This window comes from Hippoglossus stenolepis, chromosome 21, assembly GCF_022539355.2.
Source record: "Hippoglossus stenolepis isolate QCI-W04-F060 chromosome 21, HSTE1.2, whole genome shotgun sequence".
Classification (NCBI taxonomy): domain Eukaryota; kingdom Metazoa; phylum Chordata; class Actinopteri; order Pleuronectiformes; family Pleuronectidae; genus Hippoglossus; species Hippoglossus stenolepis.
Genome location: NC_061503.1, coordinates 3159045 through 3182973, shown reverse-complemented (window position 1 = coordinate 3182973; position 23929 = coordinate 3159045). Strand labels below are relative to the sequence as shown.

Genomic DNA, 23929 nt, shown 5'->3' with positions numbered 1-23929 from the left:
CCCCCCTCTACGTTAGTTATTATTTTGTTTTCCGACATGAGGGAAGTGTGTTTTAGCTCTGGCTCTGCTCGTGTGTTGCCTCGGAGGGTAACCTTCCCTTGAACACTCGCGTTGTCTGTGTCGCCCCAAGCGAAAGAAAAACATGTTGCCAAAAATTTATGTCTTTAATTTCTCCCTATGTGAATGTGCTGCAATCTGACAGACAACCGGAGACGAACACGCACATTTAATTTCTGTCGCTTAGATGAACTACACACACACACACAAATACACACACACACACACACACACACACACACACACACACACACACACACACACACACACACACACACACACACACACACACACACACAGGGAAACAAACACTCACATCAACTCAGTGTTGAGTTCTAAAATCCTTCTCTGAAGTCTTAAGTGTGATTTATAACCCCCCTCAACTCCTTTCCTTCCCTTCTTTCTCACGTCTTTCCCCCCTCTGTCTCTACCTCCGTCTCATCCACAGCTTCTCCGCCCTGCACCATGCCGCTCTGACGGGAACCACGGAGCTGCTGTCCCTGCTGCTGGAGGCCCAGGCCACGGTGGACATCAAGGACATCAACGGTAGAATGAGGCAGATGTTTACCAGCTGAGCCACTGTCCCCAGACTAGCCCATAACTTAGAAAAAAAAAAGTTCATGGCTGAGAAGTCAGTTGAGGTTAAATGAACTCAGAAACTTTCTCAATAGCTTTCTGACACTCTCAGCTGAAAATAAGTTGGACCCATATGAATAAATATGTTTTGCTTTGAAGTCTGCCTGCCATTCATTGACAGCAGTGCAGCGACAAATATCTGAAGACCTTAAGTGGAACAGATTTAGTAGAATTTGTGCAGGAGTGGCATCTCAGCTGCCGAGACAAGAAGCATACAGGGCTCGTAACCCAATATCTGATGCCTGTGAGGTCAGCGATAGATTCAAATAGTTACCCTTTCTATTAATGTTAATTTTACCGCTTCCATGCCAACTTGTCACATTTTCGTACTCGAAGGTTTCCTGCAGCCTGTCACAGCAGTCTCGCCATGAAAATAAAAATTGCTTATGTCAGAGGAAAGTATTACACTTAAATGAAATACGACATTAACCCCTCAGGGAAGGAGAGCTGAGGCACTACATTCCACAGCTAAAGCAGTAATTTCATGAGTGAGGCCACTGTAACTTTACTAACTACTTCACATGGCGAGATGTGTGGAGATTTATCAGACTCTGTAGTAATTAATCAGAGCAGCAAGATGAAATGTAGACCCTCAGAGTTTTTGCTAGTTGGGACATTTTGACGTGAGCAATTTATCTCTTCCATTGTTCACTTTCAGAGTTAGAGGAACAAATAAATGGCGAGTTTCAAAATGATCTGGTTTTATCTATAGAAATAAGAAGGTGACATTTTTCTCCGTCAATGGGAAAAGCCCAAAACGAACAATAAATGTATTTTATCTGCATGCATTGTGTGCATAAGCAAATCTCTGTCTTATTCCTCCGTGCACTAGTGCTCCATTTTTGTCCAAACAGTTTAGCATTACATTTAGGTGATGATGGGGAAGTAAACTGAAATGACACTCAGTAGAGCGCATATCTCTGTCAAGGCTGAACAATCCTGCACATGTTTGTCAGATCTGGATCATTATCTGGATCGGCCCCAGACTGCATGCACTCATCTTAACACCATACATTGCCATACATCAAATCCATACTTTATTTCCTGAGAGATTGTAGAAACTGTCAATCTTTCAGTGTTATGGAAAGTGATATACAGTTCCTGGAGCCCCTCTAACTGGATCCTCACCAAAATATCATGGGTTTGTCTCTGGCCCAGGCCCCATCCCTCCACATAGTTTGGTGTCAAATCATTTCATTACTTTTGCTGTAATCCTGTTGACAAATTAAAAGACAACAAACTGACATGAGTCAAAACACAATCTCCTTGGTTTTAATACATTTTTTTTAATTAATGCTCAAAATTTAAGGTGCAGCGGTAGAGATATCCTGACTTGTAGTCTAGTATGAACTGAGCCTCAAAAACACTAGATCCTACACAATACAGCTCAAAGGGTTGACCATACTGTCTGCATTCCATGTCCGCTGAGAGTTGTGTACTCGGTCTGGTCACACGTACATGCGCATGGTTCCATTAATTCTTAAATGGGGGTGCACGCATGCATAGCTGATCCCACATTCCAGTAGGTGGATATAATGTACGTGGCACATTTACAGTCTACGCTTACAGCCAGCCTGGTCACAAATTCTGGGATGTGCGCAGACGTCTGCATAGAGATCCGTGTGTACCCTATAGTGTACATGGGTGGATGACGACATTCATGTCTTGAGGACCATAGCGGACCCCAGTCGACTGACTGACGTGGAAATTATTCATTCACTTTAACAGCTTCTTGTATTAGTTTACTTGGTAGACAGAGACATCTTTCAAACTTCACGCCCCAACTTTGTGACTGATTTTTTTTTTTTTTTAAATGTGTACTATCAAAGCCTAAACCAAGATAACCTGATAGCCCTGGTGATCTCATATGACATCATCAGGTCAAAGCGCTGTCGGAGCTACAGAGGACATATGACAACTGTTATCACAGGCGGGCTTGCTCACCCTGTGACTAGTAAATTAACTTTGACATCTAAAATCAGTAGTGCACATCTCACTGTCTTTTCTTTCCTATCTCATTGGATCCTCTTGTTCCTGTCTCTAGGCATGCGTCCCCTCCACTATGCAGCATGGCAGGGTAAAGCCGACTCTGTCTTATTGTTGCTAAGAGCCAACGCTTCAGTCAACTCCTCTTCCCATGATGGACAGATACCGTTACATCTCTCCGCTCAGTATGGACATTATGAGGTGGTGAGTGCACACACCTCAGCAGCCAAAGGCAAAGTTTCAAGGCACTGGCAGTCCTCACATTTCACTGAAATCTAGCCCCTTTGTGTCTCAGCCTGTATTGTCCACCAACAATACCAGTAATACCATTAATGCAGTGCCACGGGTTTTTCACCAGGGTCTACAGGCTGTGAACACACACATTCCTTTCTTCCAGCCTCATCTGTTGGGCTCCTGGAATGTCTTAATGGAAAGATGCACATATTCACACACTCACACACACCTCAACATGTAAGCCATAGCCAGCCCTGACCTCCATAGTACTACAAACTCAATACTGACACAGGCTGGACTAGAGGTATCGTGTTCCTTTACTTCTGTTCAAAGACGAAAAAAAAAAATCAACACACACACAATGTGTCGGGAAGATTGGCATGTGACATACATGACGTGATGTCACTTATGTTGTTCTTTTTTTCCCTTTTACTCTCAGTCTGAGATGTTGCTGCAGCATCAGTCCAACCCCTGCATGACGAACAAGGCGAAGAAGACTCCTCTAGATCTGGCCTGTGAGTTTGGGAGACTGAAGGTATAAAAACATTTGTGAGAAGTTTGTGTGTGTGTGCATATGTTATTCATTTATAACATATATGAATGTTGATATTTCATTTAAAAAGTACGTTTTTGCCATTTTGTACAATCCACACAATGTATTTGCAGACTTAGTTTGATAAGATTGATGGGTGTCCTGTCAGCATCATCAATATAAAAATGTCAGAGTCAGTTTTCAAAACTTAGGTGCAAGATAAACAATGTTTATACACAAAAACCATACATATCTTATTTTCCACATACAAAGGGGTAATAGAGTAATACAAGATGAGGCTGATGTAATATAATTAAATAATATTAATTATTAATTTAAAAATTATAAATAAAAAAATGTGATGAGAGACTAAATTTGTTTATTTATTAAGATGAGACCGTACAACAGGATGCACAAAAATATATAAAGACAATAATCATATTTGAAACCATAGAATAATAATGATAATACACCAAAATGTAATACTAATTATAATGAAAATGCAACCACATCGAATTGTAACCACACAAATTACTCAGTATTTCTGGAAATGGCTTCTTGAAGGAGACCTGTTGGATCTGTTTGATATTAATTGTTAACTATCTCCAGGCAGAAAAGCCTCTATAGAGAACCAGTGCCATATGAAGAATGTTGTCCTATTGCAGCTCTTTTCATTGAGAGACTGGGAGACTTAACCTCCATGAAATGATTTGCTTCATTCATGTAGTTATTCTAATCCAGTTATTTGCGAGTGAAAACATCCTTTTTAGTCCTTTTCTGATGGGAACGTTAAACATCTCAAACATGAACTACGGCTTAGATAAAGCAACCCAGATAAACTAAGCTTCTTTGATGAAAGGGCGTTAGACTTCAGTCGGTCTTTTTCGATACACACACACTCACACACATCCACCGATGTCTGTCACACTGGTGGATAAGCTTGGCTGTGAGTTGTGTAGCTGGCCCTATAATTCGAATTAGACACACACATACACACACTTACCATGACTGTTAAAATGTTCTCTCATCTGGTATAAGTTTGTAGTTTGGCTGTGAAAGAACAGAAACCCGGGGCTCTGACCCAGTGTGTGTGTGTGTGTGTGTCTGTCTGTGTGTCTGTCTGTGTGTGGGTGTGTGTGTTGTACCCTTGGACAGCTGCTGAGTAGTGGATAAGCTTCTCTGCACTACGTTGACCCCATATACAGTACAAGTCACCCAAGCTAGCTTGGTTTTGCATATATATTGATATGTCGCTAACTCTGTAAGTCTTGCCCCAATTCTGCCACTCTGCTTTTCTTACAGCCCACTCTTCATTTTGGTGTGTTTGATTTGTCTTTAGGTGACTCAGTTGCTGCTGAGCAGTAACATGGTGACGGCGCTGCTAGAAGGGGACGGAGGGCTCGACAGCCTCGACTCTCCATCCACCACCCCCCTCCACCTGGCAGCCAGGAATGGACACAAAGACATCATCAAGTAAGATGACAGGAAGGAGCAGTCTGCACTGTAATCGACGTCTTTCTACCCTTTCATCTCTCTGACAGCTTCTCTCTACTTCAACTACTGCTACTGCCAATACAGCTGTTACTGCTGCCATCAATACTGCTGCTATTACCAGTCCCTCCTCTGTATTACTGTTACAGCTACTGCTACGAATACCACTACTGTTATGGCCATTATACTACAGCTCCTTGATCTTCTACTGACACTACTTCTACTGCTCCTATATCGTCTACTGATACTTCTACAACTAACAATACTGCTACTTCTGCCAGTGATACTATTGCTACTTCTACCCCACCAATTGTTTTTTTACTGCTACTATTAATAGTATATTACTGCAGCTGCAACCTGTGCTACTGCTAAAGCAATTGCAACTAGTACTACTGCTGCAACTGTAAGTGCAACTACTACTGTTGCAACCATCAATACTACTACTCTTAGTCCTACTACTACCTAGTTGTGCTAAGACTGCTACTACACCAACTATCAATACCACTACTACTACTATTATTACTACACCTGGTGGTATCTCTGATATGACTGCTCCTTATACAACAACTTGTAGACTGCTACTATCACCCTTACTAGTGCTGCACTCCCCACTAGAGTCACCCAGGCCGTTTCCAACCGCTCGTGGTGAATCCTGCAGAGGATCTCCTGCTGTATTCTCGCATGGGCACGGACATTATCCGGAGTTTTCACCAGGGGGCTGGCAGGAGAAACTCCGGCAATGTCTGGATCCCCTCACTCAGACATTTGGGTTCTAACATACAGCCTTTACGGAGATTGTCCTCATTTCAGTGCTCGTCTAAAAGCAGCTCTACTGTTTCATTGCTGCTACTAGAACTAATTTCTACTGCTAATACTACTGCAACATATACTATTGCTTATGCTACCACCACCACTGCTATTGGTGCCACTATACGGTAATCTCAGAGCTTATTGGCTGTCGTCTGATAACGAATTAGCCTCTGGGGGCACCGGCTGATGCATTTCAGTCAATGTGTTCTGAATCTTTTGCTCGCCGCACGGACTGTTTACCTGTATTTTCCTGCTCAAACGCTGCTCAATTTCTGGCACTATAGCTATGATTAGGGCCGTCAGTGCTATCACTACTATGATTACTGCTACTTTACATCTCCTTTACAACTACTTACAGTACTAACAGGACTCTTGCTGGTGCAATTACTACCACTGATCTTATAATTAATACTACTACTATGATTGATACCACACAGAAAACATGTGTGTCAGTCCTTGATACACAGCTGCAGGTCCTAAACATTTCTCCTCAGGTAGCAAACCCAGTCAACCTCCAGCTTCAACATACTACTCTGTAGAATGCGTCTTAACACTCTTCAGGCAGCTTATAGGGACTTGGTGTTTTCTATGCATATGTGAAAATATGTACTTAGCCAAGTCACTCCACCCTGCCTCTCAGACATGCAGCTAACGACTCCCATCCTCGCTGAATTATCAGGAGACTTTTGCTACGCCCTCCTCATCCTCCAATCTGCCTCCCCTGAACTGGAATGTTGAATAGTAATAGAAGTTTATTCAGAGTTTACTCAGCAGAATTTTCCTGCAATCTCCCACTAAGGGATTTATGTCTCTTAAAAGACTGCCATACTTATGCACCAGACTTCTACTTAGTTTTTATGCCTCTGTGCCTGCAAGAGCCGCAGCTGGAGGCATTATGTTTTCACATTGTCTGTCTCACTCTCGTGAAACAATATCTCAGGAACACCATGGTTAGTGATTGTTGGTCACAGCTCAAGATCCCTTTGACCTCCCACGATATGTCTTTCGCCATGATTTTACATTAAAAGATATCAGAAATCTTGGCTTGGGTCTTCTATTTATTGAGAAACAGCGTAAATTGCACATGCATTTCGCTGCTTGTTTACAGTTGTACTGCTAACTTCTAACTCTCTGCTCTGGTTTGCAGCCTCACCCTCACACACCCAGTACACACACACATCTTACATGCTGAAATGTCCCTGAAGATGTTGCACTACATGTGTCATAATATTCTGTCTGAAACTTCTCAAATTTAGTGCAGATCTTACACAGAGATGATGAATCACAATTTTCTAATCCGTGAGGATAGTTTCCACACACATCTGCACATATGTATAAAAAATGTGTGCAATACCGTAATGTCAATAAACAGATTCTGCATGTGAATGTGTATCTGTAGGGGAGCGACATTATTTTGGGGTTTGAAGCCTTCTAGTTTCTGTCTCTAATTTGACCAATCCCATTTGAATATAGGCTTTAGTTTCCTGCAGGGAAAAAGTATGTGTGGAGAGCATTGACTGGAATGAATTCTGCTTCCATATAGAGACTGTAGCTGTTAGTAGAGATTAGCCAAAGTGTTGTCTTGAAGTAAAACACCTACAAGACATCGCTGTTTGTGTTTTGTGTGGGGAAACGTTCAACGTGTGCGATAAACTAGTCAGCAAGTCCCCAACATGCTGCTCACCCCTCTCCTCCATATTGTCTAACTCATATCTGCTTTTAGCCCTAAAGTTCACAGAAAAATGAAAATTCACTCATTATCTACTCACCCCTGTGCCGATGGAGGGTCCACAAAACACTTTTGGAGTTTCAGGTGTTAAAAGCATTGCTCGAAACGGCCTCATTAAACCATGTTTTTAGCCTCAATGGCCTCTGATATTCTCCTCAGAGTCACGTTTACGTTCACGGTAGCATCACTACTTACGGTAGCAGACATTTAGACTTAAAACTAGAAAAAAATTGTGTAGATGATGCTGTTTCGAGTCAAATTTGAATGTCTGGGCTTTTTGTTTTTTTACGTTTGAAGAAATTGTCACCAGTTACCTCAATTGTATTGGATTTGACTGCAACGCTGTTTACCTCTGTTTACCACCTAAGGAGTAGCACTGTTTGCTTTGCTTGCCCTGATGGCATGCCACTACACGCAGTGCAGTTTCTGTAGAATATATAGTATGAGAGCAAACCAACTGCTTATCTGCAGCACAGAGAAGAAGTCTAAGCTTAATGACAGACATTTCAGACATTCAGCCTTCTCAAGGTTTCACATCAGCCAGATTAACACTGCTGCTGCTGAGCAAAGGAAGAAGGTGCCGATTACAAAAGGTTCGCTTCAGACTCCTTTTTTCATCACACTGCATCACTTCTTAAGATTTCTCCTATCTATCCAACCCTCCTTAGGTGCCCTACTTAGTGAGATCTTGTCATGTGAAGCTACATTTACATGTCATTAGTCGCCAGTAGGCTTTTTACCCACAGACAGTTCAAGCACAATTACCACTCACTTTCGTAATACTACGGATTGTTCTTATAAAATTACAAGTTATGTCTCATAATATTGACTTTGCTGAGTTTGTGAGAAAAATTCATGATTCTTTGCGATAAAGTAATAATTTCATCATCGTCTCATAGCATTCCAACTATTCTGAAACTCTTTTTTTTAAACTAACAGTTGCCCTTATAACAGATGTCAAGCAGATGTGAACCCCACCCTTAAAGGCAAAAATATATCTTAGAAGAGAGTAGTCCAGTTGTAAAAGTCATAATATTACTGAAAATGTTTTACACTTCTGAGAATAAAGTCGTAATATTACAAGAATAAAGTTGCAATATTATTAGAATGTTTTTTTTATGTTACAAGAAAAAAGTCGAACATTTTATAAGAATAAAGTAATATTACACATAAGTATCAGGACTTTGAAAAGATTGTGAAAGAAACGTTCTACTCTGAAGAAAGAACCACATGGAATTGCCTGTTTTGTCTTTTTAGGGAATATTTAGTTATTGTCAACTGTGAGTGATGTTATCGTTGGTTGCATCTAGGTTCTATTCAAAGTTGTGTCATAGTGTCTCAAGAAACAGTGAGATTGGTTCAAGATTTTGGATCCAGAATGAAATTCGGGCGAGCAGGAGCTCTCCTTGTATTTCCCAAAACATTTTTTTCTCTATTTTTGTTTTTTCTTGTTAAATTACAACTTTATTCTGGTAATATTATCTCTTCAATCTTAAAAATCTATTGTTTTTCCCTTTAAGTGGCCCTAATACTTTTTCAAAAACCACAATGTTGTCTCCATGTTCCTTGTTGCTGTGTAGCCTGTAACTGATCCTTTAACACAGTGACTTATTCTGTCTAACTCTAATTAGTTTGACAGCTGGAAACATACTGTAACTCTAAAGAAAGTAGATACAGAAGGGTAGCGTCCTGTGACCTGAATGTGCTTGCAGTTAACATGCACAGAAAAGAAAACATCGTGCACACGCATGAAGCTGGATATTATCCGATAGTAGTGTTTCAGTGTTGTTTACATCTTCCAAACCTGATGCAACCTTCACATAGCGAGTCCAGGACCTCATCCTCCTCCGCGTGTACCATTCTCTGGATCCAACGCCATCAGCATTCCTACATCTGACAGGACCAGAGAACCACCAGTTAGCTTGTGTGTGGGGGTGGGTTGATGAGTGGGGGTGTATAGGTCTTAATGAGATTTTGCAGATGTCTGCAACAGTCTAGTGGACTAATCTGTTTGTGAGTGTTCCCCAGGCCCTTACACATACATGTTTCTGATTTGAATTCATAGGTTGCTGCTGAAAGCTGGTATTGACATCAACAGATCCACCAAAGCGGGGACATCTCTGCATGAAGCTTCCCTCTATGGCAAAACTGAAGTTGTGCGTCTGCTGCTTGATGTAAGTGAAAATCCATCAGTTCATCAACTATCTACACCGCTTATTGTTTCAGGGTCGTGAGGAAAGCAAAGACGACTCAAATAAATGTTCAGTTCAGCTGATGTGGGATTTCGAAGGCTGACCGTGATATTTTAGTTTTGAAGGTGCAGCGAGACAAAGCTCAAAACTTCACACCGCACACAGTGTTATTCTTTAATGAAGGAGGGAGGCTTTTAAGGGAGGGCTTGTTTTAAAAGTGCATCTCACCCACAGTGATCCTAATGTGTGTGTGTGTGGGCGTGTGTGTGTGTGTGTGTGTGTGTGTGTGTGTGTGTGTGTGTGTGTGTGTGTGTGTGTGTGTGTGTGTGTGTGTGTGTGTGTGTGTGTGTGTGTGTGTGTGTGTGTGTGTGTGTGTGTGTGTGTGTGTGTGTGGTTATTTAGGCTGGCATCAACGTGAACATGCGCAACACCTACAACCAGACAGCTCTGGACATTGTCAACCAGTTCACCACTTCCACAGCCAGCAGGGAAATCAAACAGCTGCTCAGAGGTGAGTAGCTCTCAAACAATGTGTGCTTGATACAGTGCTGGATTTGTGCTTCTGTGAAATGTGGATTATTGGTTAAGACAGAGACAGGGAATGGCTGATAATTGACAGAGAAAAGGTGTCAGAACAGATTAAAATGGGATGATGATGTGACTCTATATCTATCTGTGTCTTTGCAGAGGCATCAAGTTCTCTACAGGTCAGGGCGGTGAAGGATTACTGGAACCTCCACGACCCCACGGCTCTTAACCTCCGGGCTGGAGAGCTCATTATGGTACATGTCTTTGTCTGTGTTGTTTATGTTTGTTGAAGCAGGTCCCTTTTTTGGCTGTCTACCACAAGAAACAGGAGGGTCACTCTGCAGCATTCTTGTTTTTGCTTGATGAGTTTCCTCAGCAGACTCACACTGCTGCTCTAGATAAACAGATAAATTGTGAACAGTGGCTCCTTACCTGCCTTGTTTATTTGTAAAGCAGAAACATATTGTAGCACTGAGACATTAAGCAGGAGACCGGACGGCAGTTAATTTATGTGCTCGACACAATTTCTCAGCGGTATTGCAAAATGACTCAGGCAGAACCCGATAACATGGGTTACACAAACCATTTTCAGATATTACCTCCGGAGGAGCTCGACTGTAAACTATTGATGTCGCTGTGGTTGTGGCGGAAGTCGACAGCACCTTCCAGGAACCTCTGCCACACAAGTTGTGAAAAACAGTGAGCTGTAATTTATCCGGGTCCAACACGTGAGCTGTCATGTCTGTCGACCACGAATTTGTCGACTGCTTGATCATCATCCCAAAGAACAAAGATACTGCACTGCCTGATCTTGAGCAAAAAACAATTAAATCAGAGAGAACAGAAATTACAGAGGACAACATAATGTGCGTTCTGAGTCATTGTGAACAAAACACATCTGTTTAATGAGATGACAGAAAGTTTGAAAAAAATTGCAAGTTTGTTCCTGATGTTTCAGGTTTAGAGATCTAATTTAAAATCATATATAAGGCGTGAGCTATGGTAACGTTTGTTACTATAGGGAATTGCCGCAGCACTGATGATACACAGATCTACAAAGCTCTATTTGTAGGAGTTATATACAGTGTATATATATATAATGTCCTTGGCAGCTGCTGAGAAAATCATTTGGGCTAAAATTCCCTCTCTTCCTTCTTGCGGCTGCTTCCGTCGGTGGCAGGGGAATCACAGGCAGCGTGAGGATTATATGATGCAGACTTTGTTGTTGTGGATTGGTGTGGGATGTTGCAGGATCATTTTGTGTACCCTGAGCAGGAGAACACAGAACAGAAACGGGCACAAACTTGTTGCTGTCACTCTCTCATTACCGATGTTGTTTGCTCACCCCCGTCCACGCACACAAGCATGAGTTTTGCACTAATTCACGTGGGTGAACATTTGTGTGTTTACATGCTTACCGATGTGTATTTTGATATCTTGATGCAAGTCTTTGGAACGACCCTGACTCCTGTATGAACTTGTGCGTTGTTGTGCAGTATTGTGTGAGAAGGCGGGCAGAGGTGGCATTTGGCTAACACTCACAATGAATATAATCTGTATTCTCATTGGCTCTCTCATTATGGTTTTAAAAGCATGCCTGGAGGAGTCACACGCATGACATGCATTCTTAAGAGTCGATGCACAGTTGACAAAGGGAGAATGTTCCACTATAATTTAGGCCTTCACTTTGTCAGGTTAATTATCTAATAGTTACTATTGAATTGTTTTACACTAATTGTTTATATTCTAAAGTCTAGTGATTGTGCAGTGTTGCAATGGTAATGCCGGTTGCAGTGACACACGCACGTCTCAGCTGATGCTCATGATTTGTTGGTGTCAGGTCGTGGAGCAGCACGCAGACGGCCGGTGGAAAGGTCACGTCCATGACACGCAGCGGGGGACGGACCGGGTGGGCTTCTTCCCGCCCTCAGTGGTGGAGGTCCTCAGCAGACGAGCAGGTAGACAAACAACAACACGCACACAACATCTGCACAGACTCTTAGTTCAGAGTTTTCCCTGCGAGCGCTCTGGTGAGCCCATGTGGGAATATGACAAGAAAATGTCAGAAGAATTTACCGCGATAATGTGACGGACGTGAAAATGGAAAAACGCACAAAAGGAATAAAAAATATCTGCATAGAGCCAATGTTGATGTGCTGTAAACAAAAGCATTTGTTTTCTGCAGCAGAATTTATACCTTATGTCCTGCCTGTTCTACCCGGCAGCCAACCCTCGCCTGAGTGCTCCTGTTTTTCTGTTGTTGCACATCTGACCTGGACACTTTATTGATCGTGTTGTTCAGTTCGGCATTCGTGTCTGAAAATGGCTTAAGATGCAATGGGGTACAAGTACAACGTTTACATGAAGAAAGGACAGACCTGGGGTCCACGGAAGCATATTACTGTACAAAGTAACAAGATTTTAACAGGTTATTAACATGGGTTTCAAAATATGAGAAAGACATGAAAAAAAAAAATTTAATAAATTAAAAAATAAAATATTCCTTGCCCACCAGGTATAAATGCATTGGTATTTCAAGGCATATACATTGTTCCACCTTATACAAAAAAATATTTCTAATCATGTGCTTTTCAGCCTACATACATAACTTACCATACAAAAATGTATAATTACCATGCAGTCCATGGACACCACAGCAGGTGTGTGTGGGCTTAACGCAGCAATAATGAACTTTATAAATCAAAATGTTGCAATGTGGAGAAAATGAGGACAACTCCACAGCAGCTGCAGCTGACAAACACTGACAAAATCATTGGTTGCTTGGCAACACAGTGGTTGCCTCCCCAAAGTGTTCCATATACCTGTCTGAACGTCACTCTGGAAAGTCCTCCACCATCTCTTCTAGATCCAACTTCTCTGCTTTCTCAATATACAATAAAACAAGTCCACTCAGTCCTCTGCTCTCACTGTGTTTTCAAACACTGAATGAGCTGAATGGGCTCTACAGTTACAGCAGAAAGGTGCTGCACGCCCCACTGATGGTAGAAGTGAACATTGAAGTCACAACTGAAGGAGCCACCATCAGTATTTTAGCACTTAGCATTAGCAACAAGGCAGGTATGTTTCATTTGGGATACTTCACATAGTTGCTGGGTGAAACAGTACAAGTACACAAAAACAACGTTGTTACAGATAATCGTTACACTCGGGCCTAGGGCCAAATTAGACTTGTTCATTGGGGGGGTTGAGCTGACAGCGCTAACTTGACCCAAGTCAATGGTTATATCTGGGCTAAGAATATACTGTATCTCGCCACTTGTACACCAGTGCTAAGTGTCATGTTGGCATGCGTGATCACTGGAGGGTTCAGCGTGCTTGTAAAGCATCCGATTTAATCCCTGAGAATAAAAGAAATATGAGCCCTATGTTTGTTTTGCAGCTGTAAAGTCATTGACATTCAAACTGTGGGACGAGCACAGTGAGGGCCTCAGTAACAGCAACATACATAGACACACACACAGACACACATACACACACGCACGTGATAAATCACTTCTAGGTCCTCAACAAGCCAGGCTTCACACACACACACACACACACACACACACACACACACACACACACACACACACACACACACACACACACACACACACACACACACACACACACACACACACACATTAGACACTCACACACATTAATAGGATTACTATGGCCAGATTGCCGAGTGTCAGCTCAGTGCTAAAACCCTCACAGTCGGGATATTATGTGCTGTGAGTGTGTGTGTGTGTGTGTTTGTGTGTGTTTGTGTGTGGGCGCATGCTCATGCTTGCGGGAGAAGATACAAGAGAAAAAGAGTTTGACTTAAAGTCGGTGACAGGCTCTTTGCTTATGAGGCAAACTCAGCAATGTTTGTGTGTCTCTCTGTGTGTGTGTGTGTGTGCGTGTGCGTGTGTGCGCGTGTGTGTGTGTGTGCGCGCTCGTGCCTGAGCTCTGTGATAATGTCAGTGGTGTCAGCAGCCATAGACCAACAACAAAGTAAGCCCTCTCTGCGTCGTTGGTGATCTTACACTCTCTTTCAGCAGCTTCTTATGTAACACCAGAGAGGATTTACAGTGAATTGCCCTTTTTCAGCTGTTGTTCCATGTACTCAACAAACAAGAGCACATGATAAAGTTCACAGTGTGGTCTCCGGGCTTCAATGAAGGTGGCTTTCATCGCAGTGTTACAGCATGTTCACATACCTATGCGTGCACGCCAAACTGACACCCACACACACGCATGTTCATGATCGACTTTCCTTCACTCATGCATGTCCACCTCAAGCCAAACCTGTCTCCCTGACCCATAGGGGGCACTCTCTCCCGTCAAGCATCACTGCCTTGCCACCGACAACACTTTGCGTCCAGAGCTCCGCCCTCAAGCCATGGCTCCACCCCTCAGTCTGACGACTCATTCACCCTTGGCTATGATCCAGCAGGTACAAACATGCACACTCGCACACACACACGCACATAGCTGCCCCTGTTTTTGTCCGAGTTTCTTTTCACCACCTGTGACACATTCATGCCCTTCCAGTTTTCACATTTCCCTTCCAAACAACCCCCGATCTTAGCATCCTCTCCATCAGTCCTGTGGTGGGCTTCATAGATCCACTCCCAGCTCTGCAGTGAGTGCAGGGTAACCGTGAGTGTGCACCTAAAGTGTGTGTGTGTGTTTGTTAGGTGTGCCACCTGGCAGTCCTGCTAGCCCCACTCAGGACATTTGGGTCCTCAGGAGCTCCCCCACTGGTAAGAGTGTGTGGCCCCAAACAACCCTGCAATCCCCCAAAACCCTGACCCCGTGTGAACCTGACCAGCTTCCGTCCCCGCCATTCTGATTAACAGGGCTGCCTTAAGGAAGCTTATTCCCATCTTTATCCTTTTATATCCCAACGTCTTGACCTTATGATGTCACCCTGCAAATCCCCACCCGCACTCCCGACACCACCCTTGCCACCCCGCACCCTCAATGATCCAGTAATTGTAACCATAGGTGTTTTCTTGCAGCAGGACATAATGGTAAGTGACCAGTAATCATTTAGAGCCTTTTCTTGACTTCTTCTTCTGATTTACTGGATTCATAAGATAATTTTTTGGTTGCTTGTGTGCCTCCCTCCACCATGAAGCCTTTACATTAAAAATTTAAAAAAAATGTCATACTGTGGTAAGTCATGATATGTATGTTTTTTTTGGCATTTTTACTTTAATAAGGAAATAAATAACCTCTGGTTCCTATTAAATACAAGGTAATTTAAAAGGGGCAATATGTCAATATTTAAAAAAATCACAAATTGTTCTGTTTACATTTCTCTAAATAATATATAATACTTGAGTTTAAGAGTTGTTGCCCCTTTATTAAACTTTGGATGGCACTGTTTGCACCTGCCCTCAGTCTTTAAGCTAAGCTACATTGATTGCCTCCCAGCCTTAGCCCCATAGGTGCACGCCGACACTCAGTCTTTTCATCTATCTCTTGGGAGGAAAGGAAGAGTTCTGTCAGTGAATAACACGCTACAGTCGTGCTCTCTCTCTTCTTCTCATTTTACCCTACAACCTCTCTTTGTTTTCTGTTTCTCCTCCGTCATTTCTCTCTCAGGTGACAGACACAGTGTCGGCAGTGCGGGCAGTGTGGGCAGCAGTCGCAGCGCCGGTAGTGGCCAAAGCTCGGAAAGCAGCCACAAACAGAACGGGACTCGCCACAACGCTGACACTGGCAAGGTATTGACATGACCTGCAAACAAGCCATAGATTTCTATACTCTTGTAACACTATAATACACACTGCATGTCGGATGTTTGTCCTTAGAAAAATCTGATCCCTTAATCTTGAATTCACTCCATCACAAGTCTTCAAATGCACTTTTGCTTGTTGTACAAATTCCCTAAAACACAGTTGTATTATGTTGAAACATGACAGATTCTTTTCACTAGTATAAAGCAGTGATTTTTCAAAATAATGGATTAATATCCACTTGCCTATGTGGATATTTTCAATAGATCACCTTCATGTCAACTCCCTCCATGTTTTCTGTTTGCAGCTGACTCCCTCTGCTGGTGAATCAGGAGACCACATCCACATTGCAGGAGCAGATCGCAGCAAACAGGCTGATGGATCCGCAGGTAAGTCACAGAAAGACATATCAGTCATTTTCCTCCTCAGTGTGATAATAACACTGTTTATTCAAATGATATGTGTTTTTTCTGTCTAGAGTACTTTCTAAAAAAATCAAAGAGTTTTCTCTCGTCATGTTTCTGACATTTCCTTGTAAGAGTTTGACTTCATTCTCAAAGTATTCAGTTTCTCTTTACTTTCATACAAATGTTTGATTTAAGTCTTGAAATATTACAACTTTAGTGTTTTCTTCTCAAATATGATTTTCCTGTTTTCTTTACTATTATGACTTAATTTAATTGTAATAATTTACTTTCTTCAAACGCTCGAATTCTCAGACATTTTACCCAGTGGTCAGTGGTCTTCATAATATATTGTACCTCTCGTTTTTATTCTGAAGGGTTAAAACATTGAGTTCTATCTTGAAATCATGCCAGTGCAAAAGAGAAAGCTCAGAAGGACAACATACACCATCTCATTATTTGACACTAAGATGCATTTTGAGAATTGAGGTTTACATTGTGGTGAGCAGCTCGATCTTTAACATCACTTCACCTGAGGAATGCAGTGAAAGACAAGTGCATTTGTTCTGCAGATTGAGTTGTTACTGGCATCTGACTGAAAGGAAATGAAATGGAGGGAGAGAGAATGGACTTAACCTCACGTCACCACAGAAACCAATAAAACCACTGGTTTCTCTCAGTGACGCAGCCCACCTTTCTGAGGAAACGCTACAAACCAGTAAACAGTGGTATTCTCTGTATTCAAGCCTTGATTTCTGCTGAGAGGAGGCTCTGCAAACATTAAAAAAGTATTTGCTAGTTGGAGCCAAAGGTCACTGCTGACCTCGGGGTAAAAAAATAGGAAGGAGGCCCGAAGGAGTGAAGAAGAAGAGAAATTAGGAGTGGAGTGGGGGGGTGGTCAGAGGGAGGAGACAGGAACAGAAGCAAAAGAGGCAAAACATGTCTGTTAGACGAAGGAGAAGGACAGAAAACAAGAGCAGGTCAACTGAGTAAACTGAGGAAGAGTGTGAAGTATTTGTGAGAGATCAGGAGGAAGGATGAAGTGCCAGGTATCAGGAGCTCTGCCACTCTTGTTCTTCCTGAAGGGTAAGAAGTCATGTACTGATTAGATGACATATTTTATATTTTTATCGGGGGCTAATAACATTTTACAGTATTTTTGTTACAATGTCGAGACAAAGTGGAAACAGTGTAGATTAAACTCAATGTTCCGAGCTTCAGTGTAGGATTTAATAGGATCAGTCTTCTGGTTGAAAATTAAAATAACTAAAAGCTCATTTCATGAATTTTATTCAAATATTTTCGTATAATATTTGACATGAGTCGATTGTACCCACTTTATTGTTTCCTCTCTGTGTCGGGCTTTGTGAAGAGCAGACTCTCTCCTCAACCCAGAAGTTTATGAAGTCTTGTTTCTCACCCCGAGGACAAATACCTCTCATCATTAGAGGCTGTCTGACCTACGCTGTGCGGGTTTATTTCCAGACCTAGCAGCAAAACTGAGACTCCAACAAGACTGTGCTCGAGTGCTGTTCGCCAAGAAATTGTCCATGAGTGGAAAACAATTATATGCAACATATTATATACACACACACTCACGTAGAGAATTGGTGTGATCAAACCATTTCCTTGAACAAAAGGAAGCAATAAAAATGGTGGAAAAGGTGCTTTCCTCAGAGATGTGTGTTTATGTGTCCTGACTGAGAGATGAGTCATGAGTTCAGTGAGCTTTCAGATCAGGTAGATAACACAACTTAAGTCAACTGTACAGACCTAAAACACACACACACACACACACACACACACACACACACACACACACACACACACACACACACACACACACACACACACACACACACACACACACACACACACACACACTTGCAGACAGCTGTGTGGTGTATGTTCTTGTATTACTTCACTGCTTTTGCATGTGACACATCTTAATTAGGTCTTTGCTCTGCCAATACTCTTTTCTTGGTTCCTTCACTAAATAAAGCATCTGTCGCCGTGGAGGATTGATCATGTGTGTTTTGTAGGTGGCTCCCGCCGGCAGGTCAATGGCACTCCTCAGAAAGGCTTCGTACGACCAGAACACCTTCTGGAGGGCAAGGTGAGTTGAGTAAAGTTTAGTGTGTGTGTGTGTGGGTGTGTGTGTGGGATAAGTTTCATACATCTCCCTCCTCTATTGTTAGGACTCTGAGGCCATCTACCAGTGGTTGTGCGAGTTCCAGTTGGAGCACTACACATCCAATTTCATCAGCTCAGGATATGATGTGCCCACCATCAGCAGGATGACCCCAGAGGTGTGTGTCAGAGTCACATTGAGCATGTTGCACTTAGTTGGTGTAGCTTGGTAACTTGGTTGTTTTTCTGCAACAATTACTGCAAAGAAGCAAATGAAGAAAACCATTTCACCCCTAGGTCGACAAGTACAGTGAATTTGAAATAAGAGATTGTCAGTAAGAAAGAAAAACATCCAAATTGATAAATATGTTTACAAATGCACATTACATTGACCCAGAGCAGCTGGCAATGTTGAATTTAGTCTTCAGTTTTTAATTGCATGAATATGATATTATTGATGATACTGGATATAGACCTATCATTTAGATTTTAATAGAGAAATTCCAGATCATATGATGTTCTTGTTCATCTTGTTGCATGATGTGTTTGTTTTATTTATTTACATTTTTGTCTCCTTTTTCCTCCATTAACTTGTGTTTTGATGAGACATGGTCCACTGAGCTCCCTCTGCCGTGACACCAATCTCTCTGTTGCCCACTTCTCACCACCCTCCATCACCATATTGTTTTAATGCTCCTTTTCTTGCCCTTGTTTCTCGTAAATCAAGACCAATTCATTTACTTAGAGGAAACATAATACGACATGTTTTGATTCATCTCCCCACGGTGGCCCTGAGGATCCAAACACAGAATCCTATTAGAAAGCACAGCAGAAAGGCATTTTACAAAACAACATTTAACACAATGGCGTTTCAGATTATGAAAAGAGAGGGACAACACTTCTTGTTTGTGATTGGACAGAATCCAATTGTTGCATTGTTCTCCCTCATGAGCAACAACTCTTGGTATTTGATAAACACTCCCTTTCTCCCCTCCATCCACTGTTTGTGACGTCATATGCAAACTGGAAGAATTGTCCCTGGCTTTTCCATAATTTGAAATGTAAAACGATTTAGTGTTTTGACATTTAGCAGCATCGTATATTCTATAGCTCTTTGGTAACAAGTTAGGTCGGATCGTCCACTACCCAGAAGGTTGGTAGTTCAATCCCCAGCTCCTCCACTCCCCAGTGTCCTTGGGCAAGGCACTAAACTGTGTAAATGATGTGTGACAGAAAAGCATGACAAATATTTGTGGGAATGGATTGTTGTGTAAAGCGCGTTGAGTTGTCATAAAAAAGTGATATAAAAGCAGTCAATTTACTGCTGTGGTGGTTAAATAAAATGAAAACTCAATTTTTCCTCTGCCCTGTTATTTGTTTTGCTGATTTCTTGTTATTATTAAGTGGTTCACTGACTGGCTGTTTCCATGTGATCTGTTCTCCAGGACCTGACAGCCATCGGAGTGACCAAACCTGGCCACAGAAAGAAGATCTCTACGGAGATTGGAAAGCTCAGTATCCCTGAGTGGCTGCCTGATTACATTCCTGTGAGAAAACTCTTCTGTTGTCACATTTTTACGTTCACAAAATGCATCTAGTTTCTCTTTTGTCTAACTGCCCTCATGGTCACTATAAATACACAACACACACACACTCACATGTCTTTGTTGTTGTTTGTTGTGGCAGTCGGACCTGGGGGAGTGGCTGAGTGTTATTGGACTTCCTCAATACCAGAAGAGATTGTGCGACAACGGCTATGACTCCATCACTATTGTCAAAGACATCACCTGGGAGGACCTGCAGGAGATAGGCATCACCAAACTAGGTGAGGCATTTGACCAGTTCATATTTCCTGTAGATGTTAATGGTGTGACCAAAAGGGGAAAATGTTCCATTTGAGGCAGTTTAATTTTTACCAGCTTCACACAAACAAACTTGAAGCCTCTGATAGACACTAACCTTACTAGTGTCTATCACATGTCTTTATTAATATCTTACAAGTTTATTAGAGACATGGCAATTTAAATAGACTACGTTAAAGTGAAACTGTACATTCTGAAAGGAGAAATAACATATTCATTGAAAAAAGATTAATGTTTAATTCAGTAAACTCACAGTTTTACTACTGTTTACAAGGTCAAGTTCAAGGTCACATTCAAGAGCGTTATCTTTAAAGCAACTGACCCAAAGGAGTCCAATGAAACTCTGAAATTATCCTGCAATTTCCACTTGTGGCCAAAGAGGCTGCTTTCTACCATCCATCCATCCGATAGCCTGAGGGGCTACGACCAATATTTTGGGGTTTCTGGTGTAGACAGTGGATATCAGGGCCAAGACGCTTTCTTCCCTTCACCAAATAGTGTTTACAGTCCGACTAGTTTCTTTTGTGACACAAGTCGAACGATTCTCCACACAAAACACACACTGATACTTTTTTAGGGGTTTTAGGTCCAGACAACATTTTTTTGATAATCTCGAAGACTTCTGGTCCCAAACTCTTGTCCTTGAATCTATATATAGAGATTATTCAACCATTATCTATACTGCTTATCATTTTAGAGTTGTGGGGTGGCTGTAGCCAATTCAAGCTGACCTTGGGCGAGAGTCGGGGTACACACTGAACTGGTCCCCAGACCATCACAGGACCAACATTTTGACATCTACGTACAATTATGTCGCAAATTATGCTGTGGTGATGAAGAACAGGCACTGCAGGTCAACAGGTTCACAGAGCCTTCTTGCTGCTAGGTGCTAACCACTGTACCACCTGGTTCTGCCTACTATTTATTACATAAACCTGACTTGTATACTCTTTAGGCTTTAATGTCATCCGTTTGTTTCAGGTCATCAGAAGAAGCTCATGTTGGCAGTGAAGAGACTTTCTGACCTTCAGCGCTCTCGTAACAATGCTGACAGAACCGGAGGTGGCACTCTCAGACGGAAGCCCCCCGGCGCTCTGGAGCTGGTGGCTATCGAACACCCTCCAATGCACAACGTGCACGCTCACATACGCTCTGATGCCCCGTCTGACACCTGCTGCTCCTCCCCTCGCACCCCCAGGGCCCTCCTCTCCTTCCAGGACAGCGAGCTGAGCGCTGAGCTGCAGAGCGCCATGATGGGCAGGGCGGGTGGAGGAGCCGCAGAAGCATTCGGCATCAGGGGTGTGAGCTCCGCAGCAGCCATGACGGCCATGTCCGTGAGTCAGGAGAGCATTAGTATGCGGTCACGTGGCTCAGGGAATTCTGGGAATTCTGGGAATTCTGGGCACTCTGGGCACTCTGGGCATTCTGGGAATTCTGGAACTTCTGGACATTCTCATGAGCACCATACCACGCCGTCATCAGCCAGAACAGCCAGTCGGTCTGAGGAGAGTCTGGAGAGTGGAGGAGGCGAGGAGGCCAAGCGAGGAGGAAGTAGTCCTGGAAGCAGAGGTAGACAGAGACCCACGGAGATGTGGGATCACCAGAGTCGGTCTGCGACTCCCAACAAACTCCCCTTCTCACCTCTCACACCTCCGCTGACCCCTAGCAAAATGCCTCGCTTTGCCCACCCAGCTGTTCCACCCAAGACCAAACACGTCCAGTCTAACCGCCTCTATCAGCCCCAGCACCAGCCGTCCTCCTCACCATCCTCTCCATCTCCACAGCCGTCCCCCACACAGAAGGCCTTCAGTTACCTGCAGGCTCTGGCAGGAGGCGTCAGCGCGGCTCCACAGGGCCTCTCAAAGCCTCTGCCTGGGGCCGTCCCCGTGCTGGGGCCCCGGCCTGGACAGGTCCAAGCTGATGGCATCCAGAGGGGCCCGCACAAGAAACGCGCCCAAAGCCTAACACGCTACGCCCTGTCCGATGGCGAGCCAGATGACGACGACGACCTTGCTCTGTCTAGCTCAACTGCTTCCTCTGTAGCCATGCCTTCCTACGCCACATTGTCCCGCAGGCCAGGACGCGGGCACACCAGCACTACGGGGGCCCAACGGCACATCAACCGCAGCCATTCTTTCGCCGTGCGCTCCCGACACAAAGGCCCGCCCCCGCCGCCACCGAAGAGGATGAGCTCGGTAAGCGGCAGCCCACCGAGCCAACCAGGAAACTGGAAAGCGGTGGAGCCAGAGGTGATGGGAGGCGTGGAGATTGAGAGCGTTGGCAGCGTGAGGAGCATCGCAGCCAGGCTAGAAGGAAGCAGCAGCGGCAGCAGCAGTCCATCGAGGAGGATAGACATTCCACCGACCCACATCCCCATCACCCCTGTTTTCAGCCCTGTTTCCTCTCCGATTCCTTCCCACATCATCCTACAGCACCCAAAACATGTCCCCGCCTTGGGCCTAAGTGGCTTAAGGAGGACAGGAAGTGAGAGGGCAGAAGGAGACTCTGACAGACAAAGAAGCAGAACTACAGAGGGAACACCTGAAGAGAAAGAGAGAGACAGAAATAGCGATAGAATATCAAAGAGTGCTAATGCGTCTCCAAAGCGCAGCTCAGGTGACCATCTGCCTTTCGCTGAGGAGGGTAACCTGACCATCAAACAGCGACCCAGGATCGCACTTGTCCCCCAGGCAGACGCTGATCTTAAGACTCCTCCTGAGGATCCGCTCCACAGCCCAAACGGCCTGGAGGTCCCCGAGTTCAACCTGAAGGAGTCTGACACAGTGAAAAGACGGCACAAAAACAGAGACAAAGACGCATCCACGCCAGAGGAGGCTTCCACTCCCAACAGAGGTGACCTGAGGACGCTGAGCGATGAAGAACCTCCGAGAAGCATTTTCCAGAGAGTTGGCTCCATGGGAAAAGACCCGAAGCCTCCAGGTGACCTGAGGACGCTGAACGATGAAGAACCTCCGAGAAGCATTTTCCAGAGAGTTGGCTCCATGGGAAAAGGCCCGAAGCCTCCAGGTGACCTGAGGACGCTGAGCGATGAAGAACCTCCGAGAAGCGTTTTCCAGAGAGTTGGCTCCATGGGAAAAGGCCCGACGCCTCCAGGTGACCTGAGGACGCTGAGCGATGAAGAACCTCCGAGAAGCGTTTTCCAGAGAGTTGGCTCCATGGGAAAAGGCCCGAAGCCTCCAGTGTTTTCTAAACCTTCCAGTCCTCTGAAACAAGCCGCTAACAGCAGACCAACCACCCCACTGACACCAGCCTCTCCACTACGAGCCAGCGCACAAACAGCCAGCGCACAAACAGCCATTCCTAAACTAACCAGCATACAGATTCATACAGTCTCACCGAAGCTGGGTGGCAGCATACACACACACACCTGTATACCCAGTTCTAAAGCTGGGAAACCTCCTCAGATGATGGGGTCCAAGCCTGAGAGTCCACAGAAAGCTGCTGGTGTGTGTGCATCTCCTCTGAGACTCCCTCAGCACAGCACGGCCTCGCCATCATCAGCAGGTAACAATGACCACTAATACAATTCCCAAAGCAGGTTAGCTTATCTCACTAAAAAAAATCTAACATCATCTCTTCATG

The 23929-nt window shown here is 43.8% G+C and overlaps 1 protein-coding gene across 4 annotated transcripts in view; it reads left to right on the top strand.

Moving 5' to 3' along the window:
- The window catches only part of LOC118100624 (caskin-2), a 52635-nt gene that overhangs the window by 25797 nt on the left and 2909 nt on the right, over nucleotides 1–23929 (top strand). The window contains exons 4-21 of one of the 4 annotated variants that reach the window (XM_047338340.1): nucleotides 506–603; nucleotides 2738–2883; nucleotides 3353–3448; nucleotides 4785–4918; nucleotides 9541–9649; nucleotides 10070–10178; nucleotides 10355–10449; nucleotides 12036–12153; nucleotides 14511–14639; nucleotides 14884–14949; nucleotides 15797–15918; nucleotides 16238–16319; nucleotides 18377–18450; nucleotides 18533–18643; nucleotides 19910–20011; nucleotides 20151–20289; nucleotides 21308–23179; nucleotides 23267–23851. In XM_047338340.1, coding sequence (XP_047194296.1) covers nucleotides 506–603; nucleotides 2738–2883; nucleotides 3353–3448; nucleotides 4785–4918; nucleotides 9541–9649; nucleotides 10070–10178; nucleotides 10355–10449; nucleotides 12036–12153; nucleotides 14511–14639; nucleotides 14884–14949; nucleotides 15797–15918; nucleotides 16238–16319; nucleotides 18377–18450; nucleotides 18533–18643; nucleotides 19910–20011; nucleotides 20151–20289; nucleotides 21308–23179; nucleotides 23267–23851 — 4187 coding nt within the window. Of the gene's footprint in view, nucleotides 1–505; nucleotides 604–2737; nucleotides 2884–3352; nucleotides 3449–4784; nucleotides 4919–9540; nucleotides 9650–10069; nucleotides 10179–10354; nucleotides 10450–12035; nucleotides 12154–14510; nucleotides 14640–14883; nucleotides 14950–15796; nucleotides 15919–16237; nucleotides 16320–18376; nucleotides 18451–18532; nucleotides 18644–19909; nucleotides 20012–20150; nucleotides 20290–21307; nucleotides 23852–23929 lie in introns of all 4 variants that reach the window. The other 3 variants (XM_047338341.1, XM_035145928.2, XM_047338339.1) reach the window with 3 other exon arrangements.